The 22,506-nt window shown below is 23.4% G+C and overlaps 1 protein-coding gene across 2 annotated transcripts in view; it reads right to left on the reverse strand.

Annotated features, from left to right (window-relative positions):
* Positions 1-8,894: 8,894 nt before the first annotated feature.
* Positions 8,895-22,506, reverse strand: part of LOC132920679 (longitudinals lacking protein, isoforms A/B/D/L-like) — a 243,860-nt gene continuing 230,248 nt past the window's right edge. The window contains exon 5 of one of the 2 annotated variants that reach the window (XM_060983286.1): positions 8,895-9,130. In XM_060983286.1, the coding sequence (XP_060839269.1) occupies positions 8,910-9,130 (221 nt within the window). In that variant the 3' untranslated portion in view covers positions 8,895-8,909. Of the gene's footprint in view, positions 9,131-21,888; positions 22,340-22,506 lie in introns of those variants that run through there. The other variant, XM_060983258.1, reaches the window with a different exon arrangement.

Consider the following 22,506-nt stretch of genomic DNA (forward strand, 5'->3'; position numbering starts at 1 on the left):
AAAAACATAAATTTAATATGAATGATTTAAACGTTAATGAACTAGGTATCTAATATGCATTGTACAACATCATTAAAACATTTACTAGGTAGAATTTATTTTTAAAATGTTTGGGTAGAATTGCAAGAACAATAAATACAAATAAAATACTTAATATACTAATCAATTGAGTAATTAAAAATATGTATTTTCATCCAATCAATGTTTAAGTAATACATTATGTACACTCGCCATGTGAAGTTTCAGCCTATATTTATATTGACAACATTTCATACATATAGAACAAACAAATTTAGGTATCACACCACATTCATTGTTTAAATGTTGACTCAATCCATTACTTCCTTTATAATGTTTGCCACACTGATTAGGACAATGATATCGGCCATTTTTTAAATGAGACTTCAATCTTGCCTTATGGATTAATTGTTCCCCTATTAAAAAGAACAAATAAAATTAGTTAAAATTATTTATTTATTGATAATATACAAAAATAAAATTAATATAAAGACATAAATCAAAAGAATTTCAAAAAGGGATTGACTATAAACACATAACTTTTTTTATGTGTTCTTGATCTATTTTTAGACATAAAAATAACAGTAATATAAAAAAAGTAATAAGATAACCACTAAATAAGCAATACATTTGATTCATATTTTTATATTTTGATACGGTTTTAACTTTATAAAATTCTTAATTATGAATTTAAAAAAAAAAACAAAAAAATTACTAATAACTACATATAACAGAAAATTCATATAATTATAATAATATAAGTAATAAAACTGTATAATTTATTTAGTATGTTTAATTAATAATTTATATAAATGTAATATTTTAATTAAGCACATGAATATGAAATATTTATTTAATATTATACAAAAATTTATTCCATTAAAATTCCATGTTTCACTGCTTTATGAAGTTGTAGATTGGCTTTTCGAGTAAAAACCCCTTGACAAATATCACAAAAAAATTGTTGACCACAGTAGTATAATATATGTTTTTTCAAACTACCGACATTTTTGTATTTTCTTTGACATTTTTCACAGCTATACTCTGAAGAGAAAAACATTAAATATCATCAGAAATTCAGAACACAATATAATATAATTCTTAACAATCAAAATCAAATTTCAACATCTAACAAAGATTATATCATATATGTTGTCCCTGTCTTACAAACAAAACAGATCTAACCTAATCCTACATTTCGATTTATATAGATAAACATATTTTTTAAAGTATTCCAAAAGAGAATATCTAAATTTTAGGCATATTGAATGACAACTATAACCATATTGAACTCCGTCTTACCAACTTACGTCATAGCCGAAACCAATGACAATGCTAAAAATGATCTGATTATGTTAGGTTAAAGTGGTCACTAGACTAAATATTCTTTTTCGGAATATAATATTAGCAATGATTAAATAAAATTAAACAATAGAAGGAATAAATAATTCAGTAGTGTAAAAAAAAAATCATCAACTTAATTGTATTCATAGTAAATGAATGAATTTATTTTAGTATGAAAACATAACAAGACAAATAAATAAATAAATCTTAATTTAATTTTTATAATATGTTTACTTGCAAAGTTTTATTTATGACAACTACTTTGGACTATAATTAAAACTTTAAAATAAATATTATATTTTATAAAATGTAATTATTTTTCTTTTAAATTTATTTTGTACATGATCTGAAAATGAAAATAATATTTTAGTGGATGAGGAATAGATTACAAAAATAATTTTATACTTAAAATAATAATGCAACTATTGATTTAATAAATTTTCATTTCAAATTAATTAATTGTTTGTGAATATTTAACATATGCGCCTTATATGATACTGGTTGTTTAAAGAATCGTTTGCAGAATTTACAATAGAATTTTGGCGATACACCACATTCATACTTAAGGTGATTGTGAATGCCAGGTTTTGTTTTGTAAATACGGCCACAACTCTGATTATGACATTGGTATCCAAATTCTTCATTATACAATATTTTCATAGCTATGAATAAATAAAATTAAGCATACAGTAAAACAATATAAACAACACTCAAAAATAATATATTAATAAGAAGCAATTCAAGATTTTAGCTGTATTGTAGTATTGACAGTATGGTAGAATGAAAAATGTTGGTCTTGGTATAGATTTAAACTGTGAGTATAACTGTGATATTAATAAAGTTTATGAAGAAGTTTAAATATCCTAGCTATATATTATGCCCTAGAATGATGTACTGTTGCACAGCAATTTTTAATTCACTTTTAATAGATTAGTAAAATAATTCAGTTGATCCAAATATGAGTAAATAATAATAATTTTTTAATCTAAAATTGCAAGTAATTTTACTTATTATAAATGTTATGACATAAGATATATATTTTAATTTTTAAAAGTATCATATAGTATATTATTATGTTATGCTTTTTTTACATTATAAGAATAATAACAAATAATTTACATAGAAAAAGAAAATTTGAGTTTTTTTATAAGGTTTAAATTAGTTATTTTATGATATTAATGGTTAAGAGTATCAACCTAACCTAAAATTGTTGAGTAATTGACAAAAGAATTGTAATAGTTAATACAGTAAATTACCGTTACAATGAATACCAATACAACAAAAAATCTCGTTATAACAAAAGTCATAGAAATCCCCTGCCGAAAATCAGAACTTATAACGAAAAAAAAATTCGGCTCCCTGGAGTTTTTTGTAACGGGATTTTACTGTACTTATTATTGTAAATTATATAATTGTCTAAAATAATATCATTTAAAACAAACATTATTTTATAATTTAGACTTCATATTATTACAAAAAAAATAATAATTAATTAACAAGTATTATGACATGAAAAATTGTTCGTTATTAAACATAACATCAAGATATTATAATTATGAATAGAAATATACTAAGTATTTTTATGCTTAATAATATCTAATAATTATCATTATAATAGATACATTTTGATTGTGTACATTAAGTACACACTTCTAAATAAATTTTTATTTTATTTTGAGAAAGGGGTTGGGAGTATTAGAAATCCTTAAAAAATTCACAAAAATATTATATTCAATGTGTTAAAAAAAAAAATACGGCAAGTAATAGTTGTGTGCATGTAGTGTAATTATAGTAATACACTATATAATAATATAACTTACAAATTAAATATACTATACAACAATATTAAAAACAAATCATTTAAGTTAATATACAAATTAAATATTTTACTACTGCTAAAAAAATAAAAACATAGTTATATATGTTTACTTATATTATATAAATTGTAAATCCCTTATTTTAAAAAGATAATCTATGAATCTATAATATATTAATAATTATTAATAAGGATACTAAATTTAATATTTATCAAGGTAATAAAATAGTGGATAAATTATTGTGACCATAGCAGCAAATTATAATTTAAAATGTTGACCAATTGTATTTAATATCTATGACAATAATTTTTATTAATAGAATATGCTTTTTAGATTATAAATATTTTAAGAAATAAAATTAAATCTTTACTGGACCATGAAAGGAAAAAATTTATTTTTATATTTAAAACCCCTTAACTCTTCCGTTTGTTGCGCCACTGCACATTTATATCTACCACATAACTTGTTAAAAATGTCTATTTCTGAACAACAAATACACTTGAGACCTGTTGGTAATATTGTGCATTCTTGATAACATCAATTACTTATATGAAGCATTGATCTACCCCATATGCGCAACTAAGGGGGGCTTGGGTGGGCTTAGCCCACCCAGTTTTATATGTTATCAATACTAGTGGTGTAGGGGCAAAGCCCCCTGGGTTGCTGATATCAATATTCAATTTAGCCTACCCAGAAATAGAGTTCTAGTTGCGCCTATGATTTACCCAAATATTAGTTATAATCATTATGGTTAGTATTAAAATAATTATGGACATTACAAAAATATAATTTTGTTCGTTCAAATTTATATGGTGATGTAATATTGATAAGTTTACTGCAATAGTATTTAATTTTTAACAACACACACAAAAAAAAAAAGGAAAAATACTAAAATAGTAAATACTAATCTAGTCCTAGTAGAAAACGACAAAAACAAATTTAATCAGTAAGAGTTAACACAAAAAATAAAAATAAATAGTATTTATTGTGTAATTATTTTTGTACACAATTATATGAAATCTAAAATGCATTTATAGCGTAATATGTAATAATTGAAAGATACCGTGAGAATAGGTTCTATGACATCATGCGCCAAATTTAAATGACCAACTCATAAATAAAAAGACATAGACAACTTTAGTTTGACAATTTTTCTTTAGTTAGCTATTTTTTAGGAATTTGTTGTATTATTTTTCCTTCATGGTCCTTTAAGAATATATAATTTTTTTTGTGATAAATACTTATTTGATTGAAAAAGTCATAGTGCACAATATTAAATTTTTAATAAACTTTAAAATAATTATAATTTATACCCAATGAATAGAAAGGAGAAGACTACCTCCATCACTCTCATATTAGTAAGAAAAGTGCAATCCAATATAATTTATAAGAAAATAATGATAATTAAACTATATAACTCTATTAAAAACAATATATTTACATTTTATGAGATTTTACTAATACTTATAAATTTATTATTCTAAATAAATTAACTAAAACCATATTAAAGTAATAGCAACAAAGAAAATCGCCAAAATTTTTTTTTTAAAAAGTTGAAATACTTGTGAAACTAATAAAAATAAAATATTTATTTATTTATGTATAATAAATGGGTAAAGACCCTTTTGTGAAAATAGTAATTTAGTAGTCTGAATTAACAACTATAGGATTTGACAGTTAACAGTATAACAAATAAATAATGAAAATAACAGATATAAAATAATAATAATAAAACTACATTTAAATAATTATACTAACTGCGATAAGGCAATCAATAAATCAATAATAATAGAATTTTAATTGAATTTAAAGCTAAAAATACATACATTTCGATTAAAAGAACACATAAAGTCATAAAGAAAAAGTCTACACGATCCATAATATTATTTGCTAATGTTAATGCCCTAGGAAAGAAAAAAGTTGAACTATAATTATTTTTGTAAAATGGGACATAAAATAAGTTTGATTTCCTTAAAGAATGAATAATTTTATATTAAATCCAATCATACAAAGCAATTCTGGGGAAAAAATGTGACTGTGCAACAAGTCAAAAACAAACATAATGTCTGCAACCTTTTTTCTACCTCACAAGATATAAACCCCTATTCACTAATTCGCATATTATACGAGTTCTTTGAAGTAAATGGAATATAAGAACAAATTTTTCAAAGAATTAATATTTTTAAAATTGATTGTAATTTGGTTGATAAAGCTTAGCATCTTTAGAGCTTTTTAATAAAAATATTTATATGAGATTTGAAAGACAAATTGCAATTAATAATAATTCTTAAATCTATAGTTGAAGCGACCTTTGTGACGGAACAGTTTTTAATTTTGTAATCATAACTAATAGCATTATCATTACATGAAAAAGTAATTACATTGCATTTATCAATATTTAATAACAAGCTACTTTGGCGACTCCATATCACAATTTCTTTGTAAATTTAAAGCATCAGATAGAGAAATAATTATATCGACTGTGTTATCAAAAATAAAGGGAAAATCATTAATAGATATTAATATATTATGAATAAATGGAGACCTAAATTGGAACCTTGTGACATACCACAGCTAACTGAGAAATAGCTTAAAATACAATATGACACTTTTACTGCTTGAGATCAACATGTTATATAGGACCATAACCAATTCAAAAAATGTCCATGAAAACCAAATGTAGATATATTTTTTTTAAAAGGTGATATTGAACTTAATTAAAAGCTTTTTGAAAGTCAGTATAGATTGTATCTAACTAAATACAATCGTTTAAAACTTTAAGTATTTTGGACAGATAAAGTAGAATATTAGTGGAGATTGACATTATTAGATCTGAAGATTTATTAATTTTTCCAAATAAGAGAGAAAACAATTATGAACACTTTTTAAGTTTTATAGCTTTAAATATTTTGGGAATAGACATTCTAGAAATCAGTCTATAATTAATAATATTATATCTATCCCCCTATGAATCGGTGTGACAAAAGAATTTTTCCAAAAATCCAGAAAAAGCCAAGTTTTAATGATTAACTGCAAATAAAATTACGTGGCATTACAAGTATAGGATTACAACATTTTAAAAACATTGATGGTATACCATCAGGTCCTGTCTCTGAATGTAAATCTAATGAAATGAAATAATCATAAATTTCATCAGGATCAATAAACCAAGAGCTTAAATTAATATGATTATTATTAGAAGGAGTAGTAGGCAATGTAACAGCTTTGTTAGAAATCTGCAAATAACTTGACTGATTTTTATCTTATTGATTAAATTCAAAATGTATTTTCATCATGTGAAGCTTATAACTAGTTGGTTGTTTGAAATACTTTTGACACTCGCTACAATAAAATCTAGGTGGAACACCACATTCATAACTCTGATGTTGAATTAATCCTCTCTTGTATTTGTATTTATGGCCACATCGTAGACAACTATATATCTTACCTAAAACATAAACATTTATACATTCATAAAATTAGAAATTCAGCTGGTATCATACTACATTGTGTTGGCTTATGATCTATTTTTAATAAATAACTAAAAACAAATGTTAGCAACAAATTAAAAAAAAATGGTAAATATATTCAATTCAGCCTTCTACATGACATAGTAAAATGAGACACTGACTTTTAAATTAAAATTATTTTGTGGGTAGAACAGGTTGTTATAAGCAATTCTACAAAATAGTAAGAATGTTGTACAAAAAAAATTATACTCACCCTGTACACACACCTTTCAAATTATTATACTTATAGACTTATAGTACAGCTTAATTAAAATGAAAAAAAAATACTACAGTCATATTTGTACGCAAAGTGCAAATCAATATAATTTATAAACCATAAAAAGAAAAATACAATAAATATCTTGAAAACCAATTAAAAACAAAACATTTCATTTTTTAAATATTTTACTAATACTTAAAATTGAATAATATATTATACGTTTATATTTGTACATTTATTATTTTAAATACATAAACTAACATTTTATACTATATTGAAAATCATCAATAAGGGTTGAAATATTTTAATATTTATGAAATTAACAAAATATTAGTAAATGATTGTAATCTTATATTATTATTGATTAAAATTACAATGTATTTTCATCATGTGAAGCTTATAATTAGTAGATTGTTTGAAAGACTTTTGACATTCGCCACAATAAAATTTAGGAGGAACACCACATTTATTACTCTGATGCTGAATTAATTCTCTCTTGTATTTGTATTTATTTTCACATCGTAAGCAACTATATTTTTTACCTATAAAATATATATTCATACATTCGTACAATTAGACATATTAAACATTTCGGCTGGGTTCACATTAGATAGTGTTGTCAGGGTTAAGCTTGGTATTTAAAATGCCAGTGAAAAAAAAGTTGGTAACAAGTTATCTAAAAGTTTAAAATACATAACAAATGACTCATGACACAGTTAAGTGTGTAACCGACTTAAAGAAAAAATAAACATTTTTATTATTAATTTGACCAACACAATTAAGAAATGTTATCATTGTTATTATTATTTAGAGGAAGGGAAAGTGCAATAAGAAATTCTGAAAAAAGTAAGATTATGCAGCAAAAAAAAAAAATCATACCTTGCACATGCACTATATTAGATTGTTATTTTTTACTACGGATAAAATTCTGTGAAGTTGGAGAAAGATACAGTAAATTATATTTGTATGCCAAATGTTAAAATATTATAATCAATATTTGACAACTAATTAATCCTCTCTAGTATCTATATTTATAGCCACTGTTGTAAACAACTATATGTGGTACCATAATGTATAAAATGTACATGCATATAACTAGACATATTAAATACTTTATAGTTTCTATAAGTATTACTATTTGACTAACACAATTAAAAAATTTATAATTTATTGATAAAAACCTTTTAAGTTACAGGATGAAGATGTCTCAGGATCTTAAAATCAGTAGATAACTTTTATTTCAAATAAAACATGGTTTTGTGAAGATCCATGTTCCTATGTTCACCAGAGACTGGTTTCGTTTCTGATAAATTTTACCAATCTTAAAAATACAGGTTTAAGATAAAATACTTTATTTTAATTTTAAATAAGATTGACAAATAAAGTTATATAAAAAAAAAAAAATACACTTTTACTCTTTCTTTAAGATATCCCTACCTACTTTAATAACATTTTTATTAGGTACCTATTTCATAAAAATAAATTTAGAAATTTTAAAAATATTTTTAATATTGTAATTAACTGTATTAGATTGGTATTTTGAAATATAATATTTAAGAAAAATCTGTTATTACTAAATTAATTTACGAAGTATTCATTAGTGTTAACTATAACACAAATAAATAAATAAATTTATAATACATATAACAACTGATAAGTAACATTCATAAGTACTTATGTATTTTAAATATGTTTAAAATATATGTCCAAAATGTAATAAATTTAATGATTTTTAAATAATAACACAAAAGTTAGATTACATTTATCATATAATTTGAAATTTGCTTGTTTTTACAATTAGAAGTGTTTATGATGTGTGTAGGATATTACTAGATATTACTTTAGAATAACAAGATTTTTTATAATATTATTATTAAACTAATAAAATATATATTAGTCATAAGTTATATATAGTTAAAAAAAACAATATAACTATAATTTGCCTTCTGTAATTATTCAGATTAATTAGGTTCTTTATTTATTCCAATCAATATATTTTGGTCAATCCATATAGCCATGTTTTAGTACTAAATGTTTCTTGAAGTTTGAAGGATAGTAAATGCATTTTCCACAAAATTTACAAACAAACTGAGGCTTTTTGTTACATTCATATTTGATATGAGTTAACATAGTATTTTTATGGCGATAAGTTCGGCCACACTGTGGACAAACATTATCACCAGAACCATTTTTTCTAGTGTTACCACGATAATAAAAGTTAACTGTAAAAAAATAAAACAGTAATTAAAATAGTTAAATAAATTGTATTTTACATGTTTTTAGTTTACTCGTCTTTTGAATTATAAATGTGCACACATGTTATGTGGTTTTGTTCCATAAGCTATCATCAAAAATACCAATCTACTTTTTAGTTTTTTATGTTTATGATTTATCTTAATTTAAAAAGTTTTTAATTATGAGAAAAATATAAATATTAAATGGTCATTATGAGGACATAAACAGAAGGTGTGGGTTTTGGGAGTCTATACCTCTTCAAAACATATTACAAAAACATTCTTGATTATTTTATACCATATAGTTTGTAATTCATATTAGTTAATTTATGTCCACATTTCCTACCCACCACCATCACCACCCATCCAAAAAACCCACTTTTATTATAAGGACGTAGTACCCGAATATGTTGTCTCCATCTTACACACATACACCATAGCAAATTTTCGTTCGTTAATTTTAATGGGTATTATTAGTTTTGATACTAGAGTGAATTGACCTATTATAAAATTTAAACATAAGATTATTATCTAGGGCTCTATGTAAGCTTTTATTTATATTATTATTTTTAAGTAAGTTATGTTCATTTTAAAATGTACAGTTTCAAAAAGATCATAACCTGATCAAAATGTATAAGACGGAGACAACACATTTAGGTACTATGTCCTATTAACGTGCTTGAATTAAAATGATATTTAGTTTTAGTGAAGATCAGAAGTTAGAACTCACAGTGCATATTTTTAACTTCCTTTTCTAACACCAAGATAAATTAAAAGAAATATATTACGATTATTTTAGTATTAATTAATATATAAATCAAGAACAGTAGTAAATATAAAAGATTTTAATAAAATTGTGTTTAAAAATATGTACAACATGATTCTTTTATTAATTATTTAAAAGCTGTAATATTAATTATATAATTTTTAGCAAAAAAATTATTAATAAATATTAATTTAATAGGAAGGTAGTAAAAATATCATTATTTAGTATTGATATATTTCATAATGGTAATTTACTCTAGGTGATGTTTTTGATGATATTTATTAAAGCAATTAGTAATTGATTACAGTTAAGCTTATAAGCATTAGATGGTAGATTTTCAAATATCAATAATCCACAAACTTTAATCAACATAAAATAAGACCATGATCAAAAATATATTAAAAAACATAGACGTTATAACAATATAACTTTATTATAATCTCAATATTTATAATAATTGTTTCATATTACTTCTATATTTAATACATAAACATTATATATACACTAAAATAGGTAACTTTGAAAAAAGAAAATACTGTAGCTTATTCAAACATATTTTATTTATAAGGTATCATAAGTAGTTCTGTAAAGCAGCTAGTGGAAAAAATTAATTTTAAATTACTGGAGGGTAAAAACAAATTTTAGAAATATTTTTTGGTAAAAAAACACTAAAAAATTGTGTTATGATAGAAAAACAGTTCATGAGTACTTGACAATTATAGTATTAAAATTAATTTAATCAAGTACTCTATATAATAACTGTGGAATTTTTATCACTTGAGACTTGTATACAATACTTGCTAGCAAAAAATATAAAGGTGTTTTAAAAAAAATAATAAAACTGAAAAGTCAGTAATTCTCTAAGATATAACATAAATATATATAGATGTAAAGGTACACTATATTATTATTATCTAAGCTTAATTAATATTTAAAATTAAATTAAAATGATTTCTATCTACACAAATATTTTGAAATTATATGAAGTATAAACTTCCAACACATAATTAAGTTCAAATACTACTTCAACTTTTAACTTTTAATTGTAATTAATACCGTTAATTTAAAAAAAAAATGTTAATGAAAAAGCAATCACATAAATTGTTATATCTACACAAAACAATTGAGTAAGGAGTTACTATAAATATATGTATTAGATTTGTAATTTTAAATTCTATGAATCATTTATCATCATTCGTAATTTTGAGCAAAGTATATAATTGAATCTATTTCTAAGCATAATTTATATTATATTAATATTATTTTTTTTATTCTATAAATTAGAAATTTGTTTTTAAAAAATATAGCAAATATTATGGTATTCGTTTAGTATGTGATCTACCAAAACGATTATTTATACTATTATTATAGGTACGGACAACCTATGCTTGCTTATCTGTATAATTTTATTATATTAATATTATATAATATAACTACAGATCTATTAACAGGCAAGATACAATTTTTTTTTAAATTTTTAAGTGATATACAAAAAGTGTATTGCCAAAAATAATTTAATATTTATAATAAAATAATTTTATGACTGACGAATGAAAAATCACGTAACTATCACGATTATTATATTATTATTATGACTATGATTACTATCTGTTATCTTTTTTTTGTAAAGTATTCAAATACAAGTATTTCTAATATTTTTTAAAAGTATTTTTCAAAAAAATTTGACAAAAATGTTAAAAAAAAATGACATATCCTATTTTATAAGTGTTGGTATTGGTATTTTTTTTACACTGATATTTTGTTGACTGATATTGAATGTAATCCGTAATCTGTAATAATAAAGTAACTTAATTTTATGATTTTTAATATGACCGTTTTTCAATTATTTATTATTTAATTATCAGTCCGGTAGGTCATGCATATACTAAACGAATATCCTATACGATAGGTCACGCGTTCGGTAGGTCACATACTAAACGAATACCGATATTATATACTTACATATTTTTGTATTATAATTATATATAAATCCGTTATTTACTTAAAAAAAGTCAATACCAACTTACCATAAAATGGTTAAGTAATTTAAAATTAGTCCAAATATTTTGAAATGTTCATTATGCTTAACATATACTAAATTCAATAAATTGTTTAAGTCATAATTATTTAATTAAATATTCAATTTCATTAAAATATGAACTTTAAGCATTTGAAAAAAAGATTTTATTGGAAAAACAGGATTTTAAGAGAAATTTTATAATACATTTTAATTGATTTTTTTCAAAAACTGTAACGTAATTCTTGATATCAATATTTAATAATTATCAAACTCTAACTTGACATTTAAACTATACATTTATAATCATTAATATTTTTATAAATAATAATAATTATATTGATTCAAAAATTTGTTTCAAGTTTTAGAGATCAAATAACCTTTTGGGATAGTTTCTAAACTCTAAAGGAACAAACTGAAATTGTATACATTAGTATCGAAAATGTATTACTATAGGTATACATAAGTATAATCAGAACCATTTTTTCAAATAATAAACATACTTAAGTATATTTATTTATAACATTTTAATTAAATTAAACAATAATAATAGTGTAGCTAATAGCTATTGAATAAATTAAAACATACATACATACACACATATATATATATATATATATATAAAATAATAATTATAAAAGGTTAAATAAATAAATCAGTCATAAGATAAATCCCAAATTATGATATCTACACATTTCAGTATATTAGAAGGATTGAAATAAAATTAATATGTAACACTAAGATTAAAACTAATAATAACTTAATATAAATATTTTATTTAAAAACACTCAAGTATTGATTATTAGTTATTAGTACCAATCTAAAATTGTTTTATTATTAAAATAATACATAAATGTACCTATACGATCAGTATATTCAACAATCATATAGACATAGCTGATGTTGATGAATGTTTACCATAAATATGAGATTTCAATGTAAAATTATATCTACATTTTTTTGGACACCAAGGACATTGATAAGATGGTTCGATGCCACATTCATTTTTCAAATGTCTATGCAAATTTCTTAAATGCACATATGACTTTTCACATTTTGGACATGGAAACTGGCCATCCACTTTGAATAAGGAATCAATCATTAATCCTATTGAATAAATACTAAGTTAATAACAACAAAAAGTTAAAATATTTATTTTGTTATTTTATTATTATATAATACAACTATATTATTATATAATACAACTAAGTTATGTATCATTCAAAATCATTTTTGAAATATTTACAAAATATTGATCGTTAACATCTCTTGAACAAATAAAAATTCTAATTATTAATTAATAAGTCACAACTTTAAAAAAAAAGTATTTATTCACTATTTATTCAATGCCACTAATATAAAAAAAAAAATTAACTAATATTTATTTGTTCAAAATAAATTTTAAGCAAAATGTATTCTCTTTGTTAGATACATAATTAATCAAATAACAATAAATCTATATATATATATATACGTATATATATATGAATAATATATTATTAATAAAAAAAAATGTATGTAAAAAATAACCATAGTATATTAACATAAATGGTATTAACTACATAAGCAAAATAGAAAGCTAAAAGCAATAGTATAAATGAAAATGCAATTTAATAAAGAATCAAGATACATTTGAAATTTTTAGGACCAAAGGTATTTTTTGTTTTTCCTTATATAATATGTTAAAATTACATTATATGATTCTTGAATTTAATACAATTTTATTTAATCTGTTAAGTAGACAAGGAAGTAAGTATCATAGTAACATGAATACATTTTTAAAGCTAAGCTTAACTTTACTTCACTATTTATTGTAGTTTTTATTTTACAACAAAGTTAGTACATAGGCATGTAAATAATTTTCCAAAAGATTTTAGGAGTACAAATTAGTTTTTACATTTCAATCTACTCATGATTTTAACATAAAATTAAGAAAGCTACATTTTTTTATTAGACATGTAGAATTAACTATAGAACAAAATTATTTTTTAGTAAAATTTTTATAAATACCATATGGACTATTTTATTAATTATTCGTCCAATTGATATTTATATAAATAATTTTTAAATAATAAATACAAATATTTTGTTATATGAGATATAAAAACATTGGCCATTGCCAAAATAAAAGATTTATAAACCAATTAATCATGATATTTTATGAATAGAAAATTTAATGAAGTCAATGTATTAATAAGAAACCTCAGTAACTCATTAATACTATTGGTTAATTATAGATAATAAGTATATTAAAGAACTGGTAGTAAAACTAAAATAATTTTTGATGAATGCATTTATGTTTTTAGTAATTGATTTTGAACAATTAACAATTATAATTTCTTATTGTCTTGTAATGATTAGTTAATGGACTCAATATATATTTAAGAAGCTTTATACCAGGAGTTTTCAGACTATGGCATGCTGAAAATTCTTTGCTAGTGTGCTAATTATAATTCAAAAATGAACTTTTTACATCATTATTTTGTTTATTTTTTATAATATCTATATTATAGTTAAATATTCAATGTTAAACAATATTACAACTCTTTTCTTTTAAAAATATGGAACCATACCAAATTTAATTTCTCTTTACACTTTTCTAAATGACACCACAGCATGGCATACCAACCATTCAAAACCTACATTTATGTATTATATTCATTACATTTTTATTTTCTTAAAAATAACTAATTTTTTTAATTACAATTACCCACTAATTAGTGATTACTGATTACCTACACATATTTTGAACAGCAGTTTTTAAATTGTATATAACTCTTAAGTTAGGAGTTTGGTGACCTCCTTGCTCTATACAAGTAAATCAGTTTTATGTCAGGAACATACATAGTATGTAACGAGTAGAATTATTTTCAAGATGAGTGCAGAATAATTTTACTAGAGGCAACCTAGAATTAAAGTCATACACAATAATTATTGATGAGTTATCACTATTATTAGTTAAAAACAAATATTGTTTTAAAGTTCTACGTAAATTTAACCTATTATAAATAATTATAATAATAAATGTAAATACAATTTGAAGTAGCTACAATTTTTTCAGAGTGTACTGCTTCATACTTTTCATGCAGTATGCAATCCTACAGGAACATATATTGGGAGAAAAAGTGATATTAGTTCTATCAGCTTACATAATAATTTTAAATATGGATTATGTGGATAAAAGTAATATACCTGATCTTGATGTTTGTATAACAGAAAATTAATATATTTAATAATACTATTTTGTAAATATATTTTTAAGAATATTTTTTCTGTCTATCAAGTGGCTAAGAATAAATAAATTTTGATGATAATATAAGCTAGGTAAAATGTTGCACACTATCTGTGATGCAACATTTTTCTTAAAATCATAAATATTGACCAAAAAAATTAGAATAGCCAGTTAAATGGTTATTCTATACAAATATTAATAATTAGTCAGGACTGCTAATCTTACTGTAATTTATATGACAAACAGTTTATTGCTATGTTATTAAATGAGTTACAAGAAACTCTAGAACTGAATGATCTCTTCTAGTATCCACAAAAGATCGAAACAGTGACTAATAATTAAATGAATTGTATTTTGAATTCTTTGCACTATTCCAAACCATTTGAATTTAGTACACATAAATCAGAATCTTTGTTACTTACCCAGGACACATGTTGTTACTATTACATACTTTGGCTATATAACCAAACATTACCTGCCTAAATGTAAACAAAATGGTAACTTTTAAATTAAGTGAGTAGAAATAAATAATAACAGAATATAATAAATCAATTAATCATATGACATATAATCTTCAATAATCTTTGTATAAATATATAGTTCTTCCGTCCGTCTGTTGCAGGGCCATAGGATCCAGCCCTAAATAACATGGGGGAGGGGTTGCAGATAGTTAATAGGCACAAATAAGAGGGTGAAAGGGGCAATCACCACAATCGTCTCTCCTGGTCTATTGTGATTAAATTACTAATAACGACTTAGTTTTCAATATAAATTATATCAATAAATTTCTTAATATTAGGTGTTTATACCTTTTTTTAATTCCTATAAGATTCTATAGGATAGTTTACACTTGAATTTAGTTTTAACTCACAAAAATATATGTTTGTATATTTAAACAGATTCCATTGATTATACTTATAATTAGTAAAAATATGACATATTATGGCAACAAAATAATTATAAATATGACTTTAATGATTTTAAATTATGACTTGTATTCTTAATTTTGGACATATTTTTTATGTAAATACATAAAGATGGATAACAATCTTAATGATATTGGATTTACCTTGGCTTTTTTAAGCATTCATTGAATCTGTTCCAAATTTTTTTATATGTACATAAAAAAATATGTACAAAATTATTAAGAAGAGAAAAATCATAAAATTATTCATTATAATTGCAGTATTTGCAGTATTTGCATTGAATATTTTGTCTAAAATAAAATGGAAAATTATAAAGAGATAGATTCATTTTAATACAAGTAATACAAGTTATACAAGTAGCTAATATTCTAAAATATACAAAAACCTTAATAGTATAGATAACAATTATCAACATTTAAAATTGTATCAATACATTTGATGTATATAATTATTTCTTATATAAATTAAAATTATTTTAACATTTTAAATATCAGGCACTATGTATATGTTCAAATAAATTTGTAGTTATAACTTTATTAAGTTAAAAATAAGTACTCAAAATCATTAGATAATAATATCACATATTATTTAAATGAAATAATTTCACACTAGTTTGAAATTATATTTATCCAATTAATAATTATTAGTGTCATCTAACTTAATTTGACTTGTATTTAAACAATGGAATTAAAAAGGTTTGTAAGCAAGGAAAACATACATCACCTTTTATGTCCATAAAAGTATTTAAACACAGTGAAAACCTTGGTGAAAATAAAAAAAATATTATATATTTTTTTTATACAACCTGTATAGACATTTTTTACAATAAGCACAATAGATAATTAGGTAAACAGGGTGTCTCATAAGGATTTACCCATTGCGATATCTCCTGAAATAATAGAGATATCATAATTCTGGTTTTTTAATAAGATTCATAGGGACAAGAAATACAAATATTTCATGTTTTAATTTATTTTAATGTTTTGGTAAAAAAGTTAAAAAATATATTTGTTTAATTAATTATTTTCAAAAAAATTGAAGATAACCACTTTATAGAGTTTATTTTTTTGAAAATATTAACGTTTCAATATTTTAATTTCATTAATCTTCTGATTTTTAATATTTTTTCTAGAATCAAGAAAAATTGTGAATTACACTGAAAGCGTTTGCCGACCATACGATCAGGCAGGCCACATGTTTGATATATTGATACCACTACAACACTATTCGCAGTTTTTCTTAAAACTAGAAAAAATATTAAAAATCAGGAGATTGATGAAATTAAAATGGCTATCTTGTTGTATGCGCTCTACTACTAAATAATAAAGAACGGCTTTGACTTGGAGATTTACCATCCAAAAATCTTAACGTCGATGATGACTCGGAAAATATTGATCCTCTAGAAAATGGAGCAAGGAATTATGGAAGACGGCTTGATGGACCATGGGTATTCGGTTTGTGTAATAATAACAACGAAGGAAGATATTTTGTAATCCAAAAAAGAGACAAGGTTACATTACACAATATTATACAAAGAGAGGTCATTTCTGGGTCTACAATACATTCCGATGGCTGGTCAGGTTATAATGGACTTTCGGATCTCGGGTACAGTCACAATATTGTAAATCATAGCGAAAATTTTGTAGATCCAATATCAAAAGCACATACCCAAAGAATAGAAAGTTTATGGCGCCCATTGAGGCTAAAATTATAAAAAATATGTGTGGTACAACTCCAGAATTACTTCCAAGGTATAATATAATAATATAATAATATAATAAATTATATAAATAAATATAATAAGTAATAACTATTACAGGTATCTCATTGAAACGTGGTGGAGAAGTTTGAACAAGATTGACACATTTGACGCGTTTCTGAGAGACATGGACAAGTTTTTTAATTACCTATATTATTATATTTATTTTATTTTTATTTTTTCTGATTATTTTTAAAAAGGATGAGACAATGACGAACAGTCTTTTATAAATATTTTATAGCATTTTATACAATACATTATAATTTATAATTGTTTGTAACATTTAATATGGTATAACACTTGACTCATTGGTTAATTATTTATTGCATTTTTTTGTTAACGGTAGAGTGCAATCAAACGGTAGAGCGCATACTGCAGTCGTAATGTCGCCTGTAGAGCGCATACGACAAGATAGCCATTAAAATGTTAAAACGTCAAAATTTTCAGAAAAATGAACTCTAAAAATTGCTAACTTCAATTTTTTTGAAAATAATTAAATAAAAATATATATTTTTTAACTTTTTTACCAAAACATTAAAATAAATTAAAACATCAAATATTTGTAGTTCTTGTCCCTGTGAATTTTATTAAAAAACCAGAATTATGATATCTCTATTATTTCAGGATATATCGCAATGGGTAAATCCTCGCGGGACACCCTGTATAAAAAAGAAAATAAAATAAAATATAAAATTATGATTTATTATTTATATTATTATATATTTAAATAACTGAGCGATGTTTGATGAATTCTTGAGCATGTCGTTCAAGAAAATATTCATCTTTGGTCATAAAGGTTATATTTTACATACATTTTAATTATTTAATATTATAAAATACTAAATACTTTTTTATATTGTAAATAAATAATTAAAGGAATATAAAAGTAGGATTATTATTCTCAATGATATTATTTTATTTAAAAATGTTATTAATTTATTTATTAGTTATAACCAATAAAAATAACAGTGACATTTTCAGATAGTATCCAACTCAGGTCCACCATACCTAATAGTTAAACCAAACATTTGATAATTATTAGAATGAGTTTCTATTTATAAATCCTTTCCTAAACACTAATATTTATATTTTTTAAATTTCAGAGATGTATATTAGTAAAGGATTTTATTTTTCAATTTATAATTCAATTATTAAGCATTCAACTTAACTAGGTAAATAGGTAAAAGGCCAAGAGGGAACTGATTTTTTGTAAATATCTTTATAAATAAAATCATTAATAGGCAAATACTTGTATTTACCTTAAACATAATATCAATAAAATGTATAAAGATAATACTTATGATATACAGTTATATACCTACAATTAAATTACAAAGGAACTTTTCTTTTCAGTGAGAAATTTTTTTTACCTATGTGTTTGTTATAATGTATTAAATCTAAGTACAATTTATTGTTAAATAATATTTTTTTTGATTGCATTACTAAAAAACTTATAACTAAACATACCTTTACTATTGCTCGATGTGGGATGAAACTTGACAGTTATTATAAAATCCAATCATGCCATAGCAGTTTCCCACTGAAAACAAAACATTTTATTAGTTATAAAACTATAGAGTTAAAATATGTCTGTGTAAATTAATTAATTAAATTGTATACAACTTTTATGAATTTAAATTAGAAACAATATAAATTCATGTGATATAAATAATAGCTTAATATGAATAATTTGTATTGAATCAAATAAGTGAAGTATTAAAATAAGCTATTTTATTTATATTTTAGTATCTACATATTTACCAGCAATAGAGTAATCCAATAAATTTATAAGTTCCATTCAAAATCCAAAAATATCTAGGCATATCTTGTCGTTTCACTGTTATCACTGTTATTATATACACAATTAAAAAAAGAAACAATAATAATGTTAGAAGACTTTTAACAATGTTTTATATTTTATAGTTAATGCTGTTAATTTTGATTTGTGTGATTATGAAAAAAACTAATTGAAAAAATAAAAATTATAAGATATTATGTTTGTGTTGGTTAATCTATCAAAATTTTTATCATGCAAATAAAGTTTATTGTTTCAAATTAATTGTAATCACATAGATTTAATGCTCTGTAACTTTAAAAGTAAATTTTATTTTATTTTATAAATTAATGAGCACAACAATAAAGTGAATAGGTAAATTGAAAAAAAAAATAGCTGGAAAACAATGAATTTGATGTAACACGATAAATGATGTAAACATTGTTTACACATTAAGCTGAATAATTAAAATAAAATGCATAAGCTAAACACAGCGGTAAATTAAATATAAAAGAAACGATTATGAACTTTAAATGAATAACTTTGAAATGGATAAAACGGAATTGATCGAAAATCTGTGTAAATTAACTGACTATCGTAGTATCGTCTATCCGACTATCGGCAATGACAACACGCGGGCAAAATAAAAACAATTGATAATGTTATAACTGATAATATTATCATAGAATAGTAAGTAGTAACCATACGACCATACATAATATTACATATTATACAATACATACAATATATATAAAGGTTGTAAATTACATCACCGAGCACGTATTTTTACTACTTTCCTAATTACTAATTGGTTATTTACATTATTAATAATAATAAGAACACTTAATTATATACATAATAAATAATATAAAATATAAATATGTTTATAGGCGTCTCCCAAGTCCCAAGACAGTTACATAACGCCATAGTCCATAAACGATTCCTATTCAATGTGTTTACTTGTGACTAGCAAATAACCTCAGTCCTCAGGAAGTCAGGACCATATACACTTATAAGTATATTTTTTGATGACACGATTATTCTCACTATAGATAGTTACTGATCTTATTCAAGTAATTCTAAAGGTTCAAATCACTTTTAAGTGATGGTTACTTAATTCAAAATTGGACAATTAAACCACAATCCACATTACCTTAACGTTATATAGGTAGCTGTTTACGGACTATCTAATTTCTTCTAACTTACATTGACAACTCCTAGATCGCAACCTCCACCCAAATATATACCTAGGACTTATTATCGATAAGCGCCACTACTGGGGTCCTCATTTAAAGAATATGCGCAAAATGCTTAACCAACGACTTCATCTACTCAGACCCCAACACCGTCCAAAACTCCATAAAAATAAAACGTATGTACGATATACACAGAGATTTACGTTCAATCTGGTACGCCGAATAGAACTTTATGCCTCTAGTAGGTAAGCCAGCAAACTGCAAACACTAAAACTATACACGGATTCCTATATATGTATCAAAGGCAAATCATTTCAGCTCCGTGATACATAACAAATAATGAAATAACGCACTAAACAAAGATTTTACATTCTAACATTAACCACACTTACTATTCATATTTACAAAATAACTCACTAAGGGTTTACCTAATAACTACTCAAATCCAACTATAAATAACTTATATATGGCTATATTCTTCAAAAAATACTAGGTAGCCTATCCAGACGCCTGAAAAAGGAACTGGTGTAGGAACCTACTTTCTAAACTCTCCCCTTAAATATCTTATCTAGGGTGCCACAACTGGGCGATTTACTCACTTACAACCTGCGCGTATCATAATATGTTCGATATGGAAAAGATTACTTAATAAAATAAATTATATGTATAAATAGGTACCTTACCTATACCTAAGTATGATGACTGTAAAACTTACCTTTTAAAATGGCGTTTACAACTTTGAACTTAGTTCTGATAAATGATAATCAAGATTGTTATCATAAATCATAATTAATACATTTAGTTACGTAAATGTAGAACTAAGAGTACACAGAAGTATATGTATAATCGTATTTTTAACATAAATCATAATATATTATATATACCTATATTAATAAATAATATATATATATATATATAGGTAAATATTATAATCTACTTTAATCTACCAATAGTATTTACTATAAGGTATATAAATATATAATGCTACCTATTGGTTAGTCGCTACTCATTATTTTATACACTAATAGGTGGGTATGGTATTATCAAACAAGCACCTACACAAAATATACACATAATTAAGTACATACAATTAAAATATTTATTAGTTATTACATTATAAATTATAAAATATAAAACAAATATTTATAATAGGCGTTCAAAATCAATTAAAGAACTACTTAGGTTCAACTACCTAGGTAGTACCTATTCATATTACATAGATACCTATATAAGTTCAATGTTAAATGCTGATGACTTTGTGTACGCATCCAAGGTGCGTTTTTAGATGCACTTTTTGCCTGAAGAGCTTATTACAAAATGGGCAACTAAACTCGGGCGGAACATTGTCGCAACTCATCGTATGACTCTTCAGATGATGTTTGAGTTTGAATGTACGGGTGCAGTTCTTGCAAATAAATTGTGGCTGTACTCCGCACTCATATTTCAAATGGCTGGCTAATGAATGTTTGTTTTTGTAGCTACGACCGCAATTTTGAGGACATGGCCATTTATGGTTGGAAAAGTGACCTAAATTAACACATTTTGTCATCCGTTTACAAAATAGGTTTATATAATATATATAAGGTACATCGGTATCCAGATAGGTATATAGTTATATTGTTATATTTTATATGGTTAAACATTGTACATGAATTATGAATGTTAAATTGATTTCATAAGTTTCAAAATAAATG

This window comes from Rhopalosiphum padi, chromosome 2, assembly GCF_020882245.1.
Source record: "Rhopalosiphum padi isolate XX-2018 chromosome 2, ASM2088224v1, whole genome shotgun sequence".
In the NCBI taxonomy this organism is placed as follows: domain Eukaryota; kingdom Metazoa; phylum Arthropoda; class Insecta; order Hemiptera; family Aphididae; genus Rhopalosiphum; species Rhopalosiphum padi.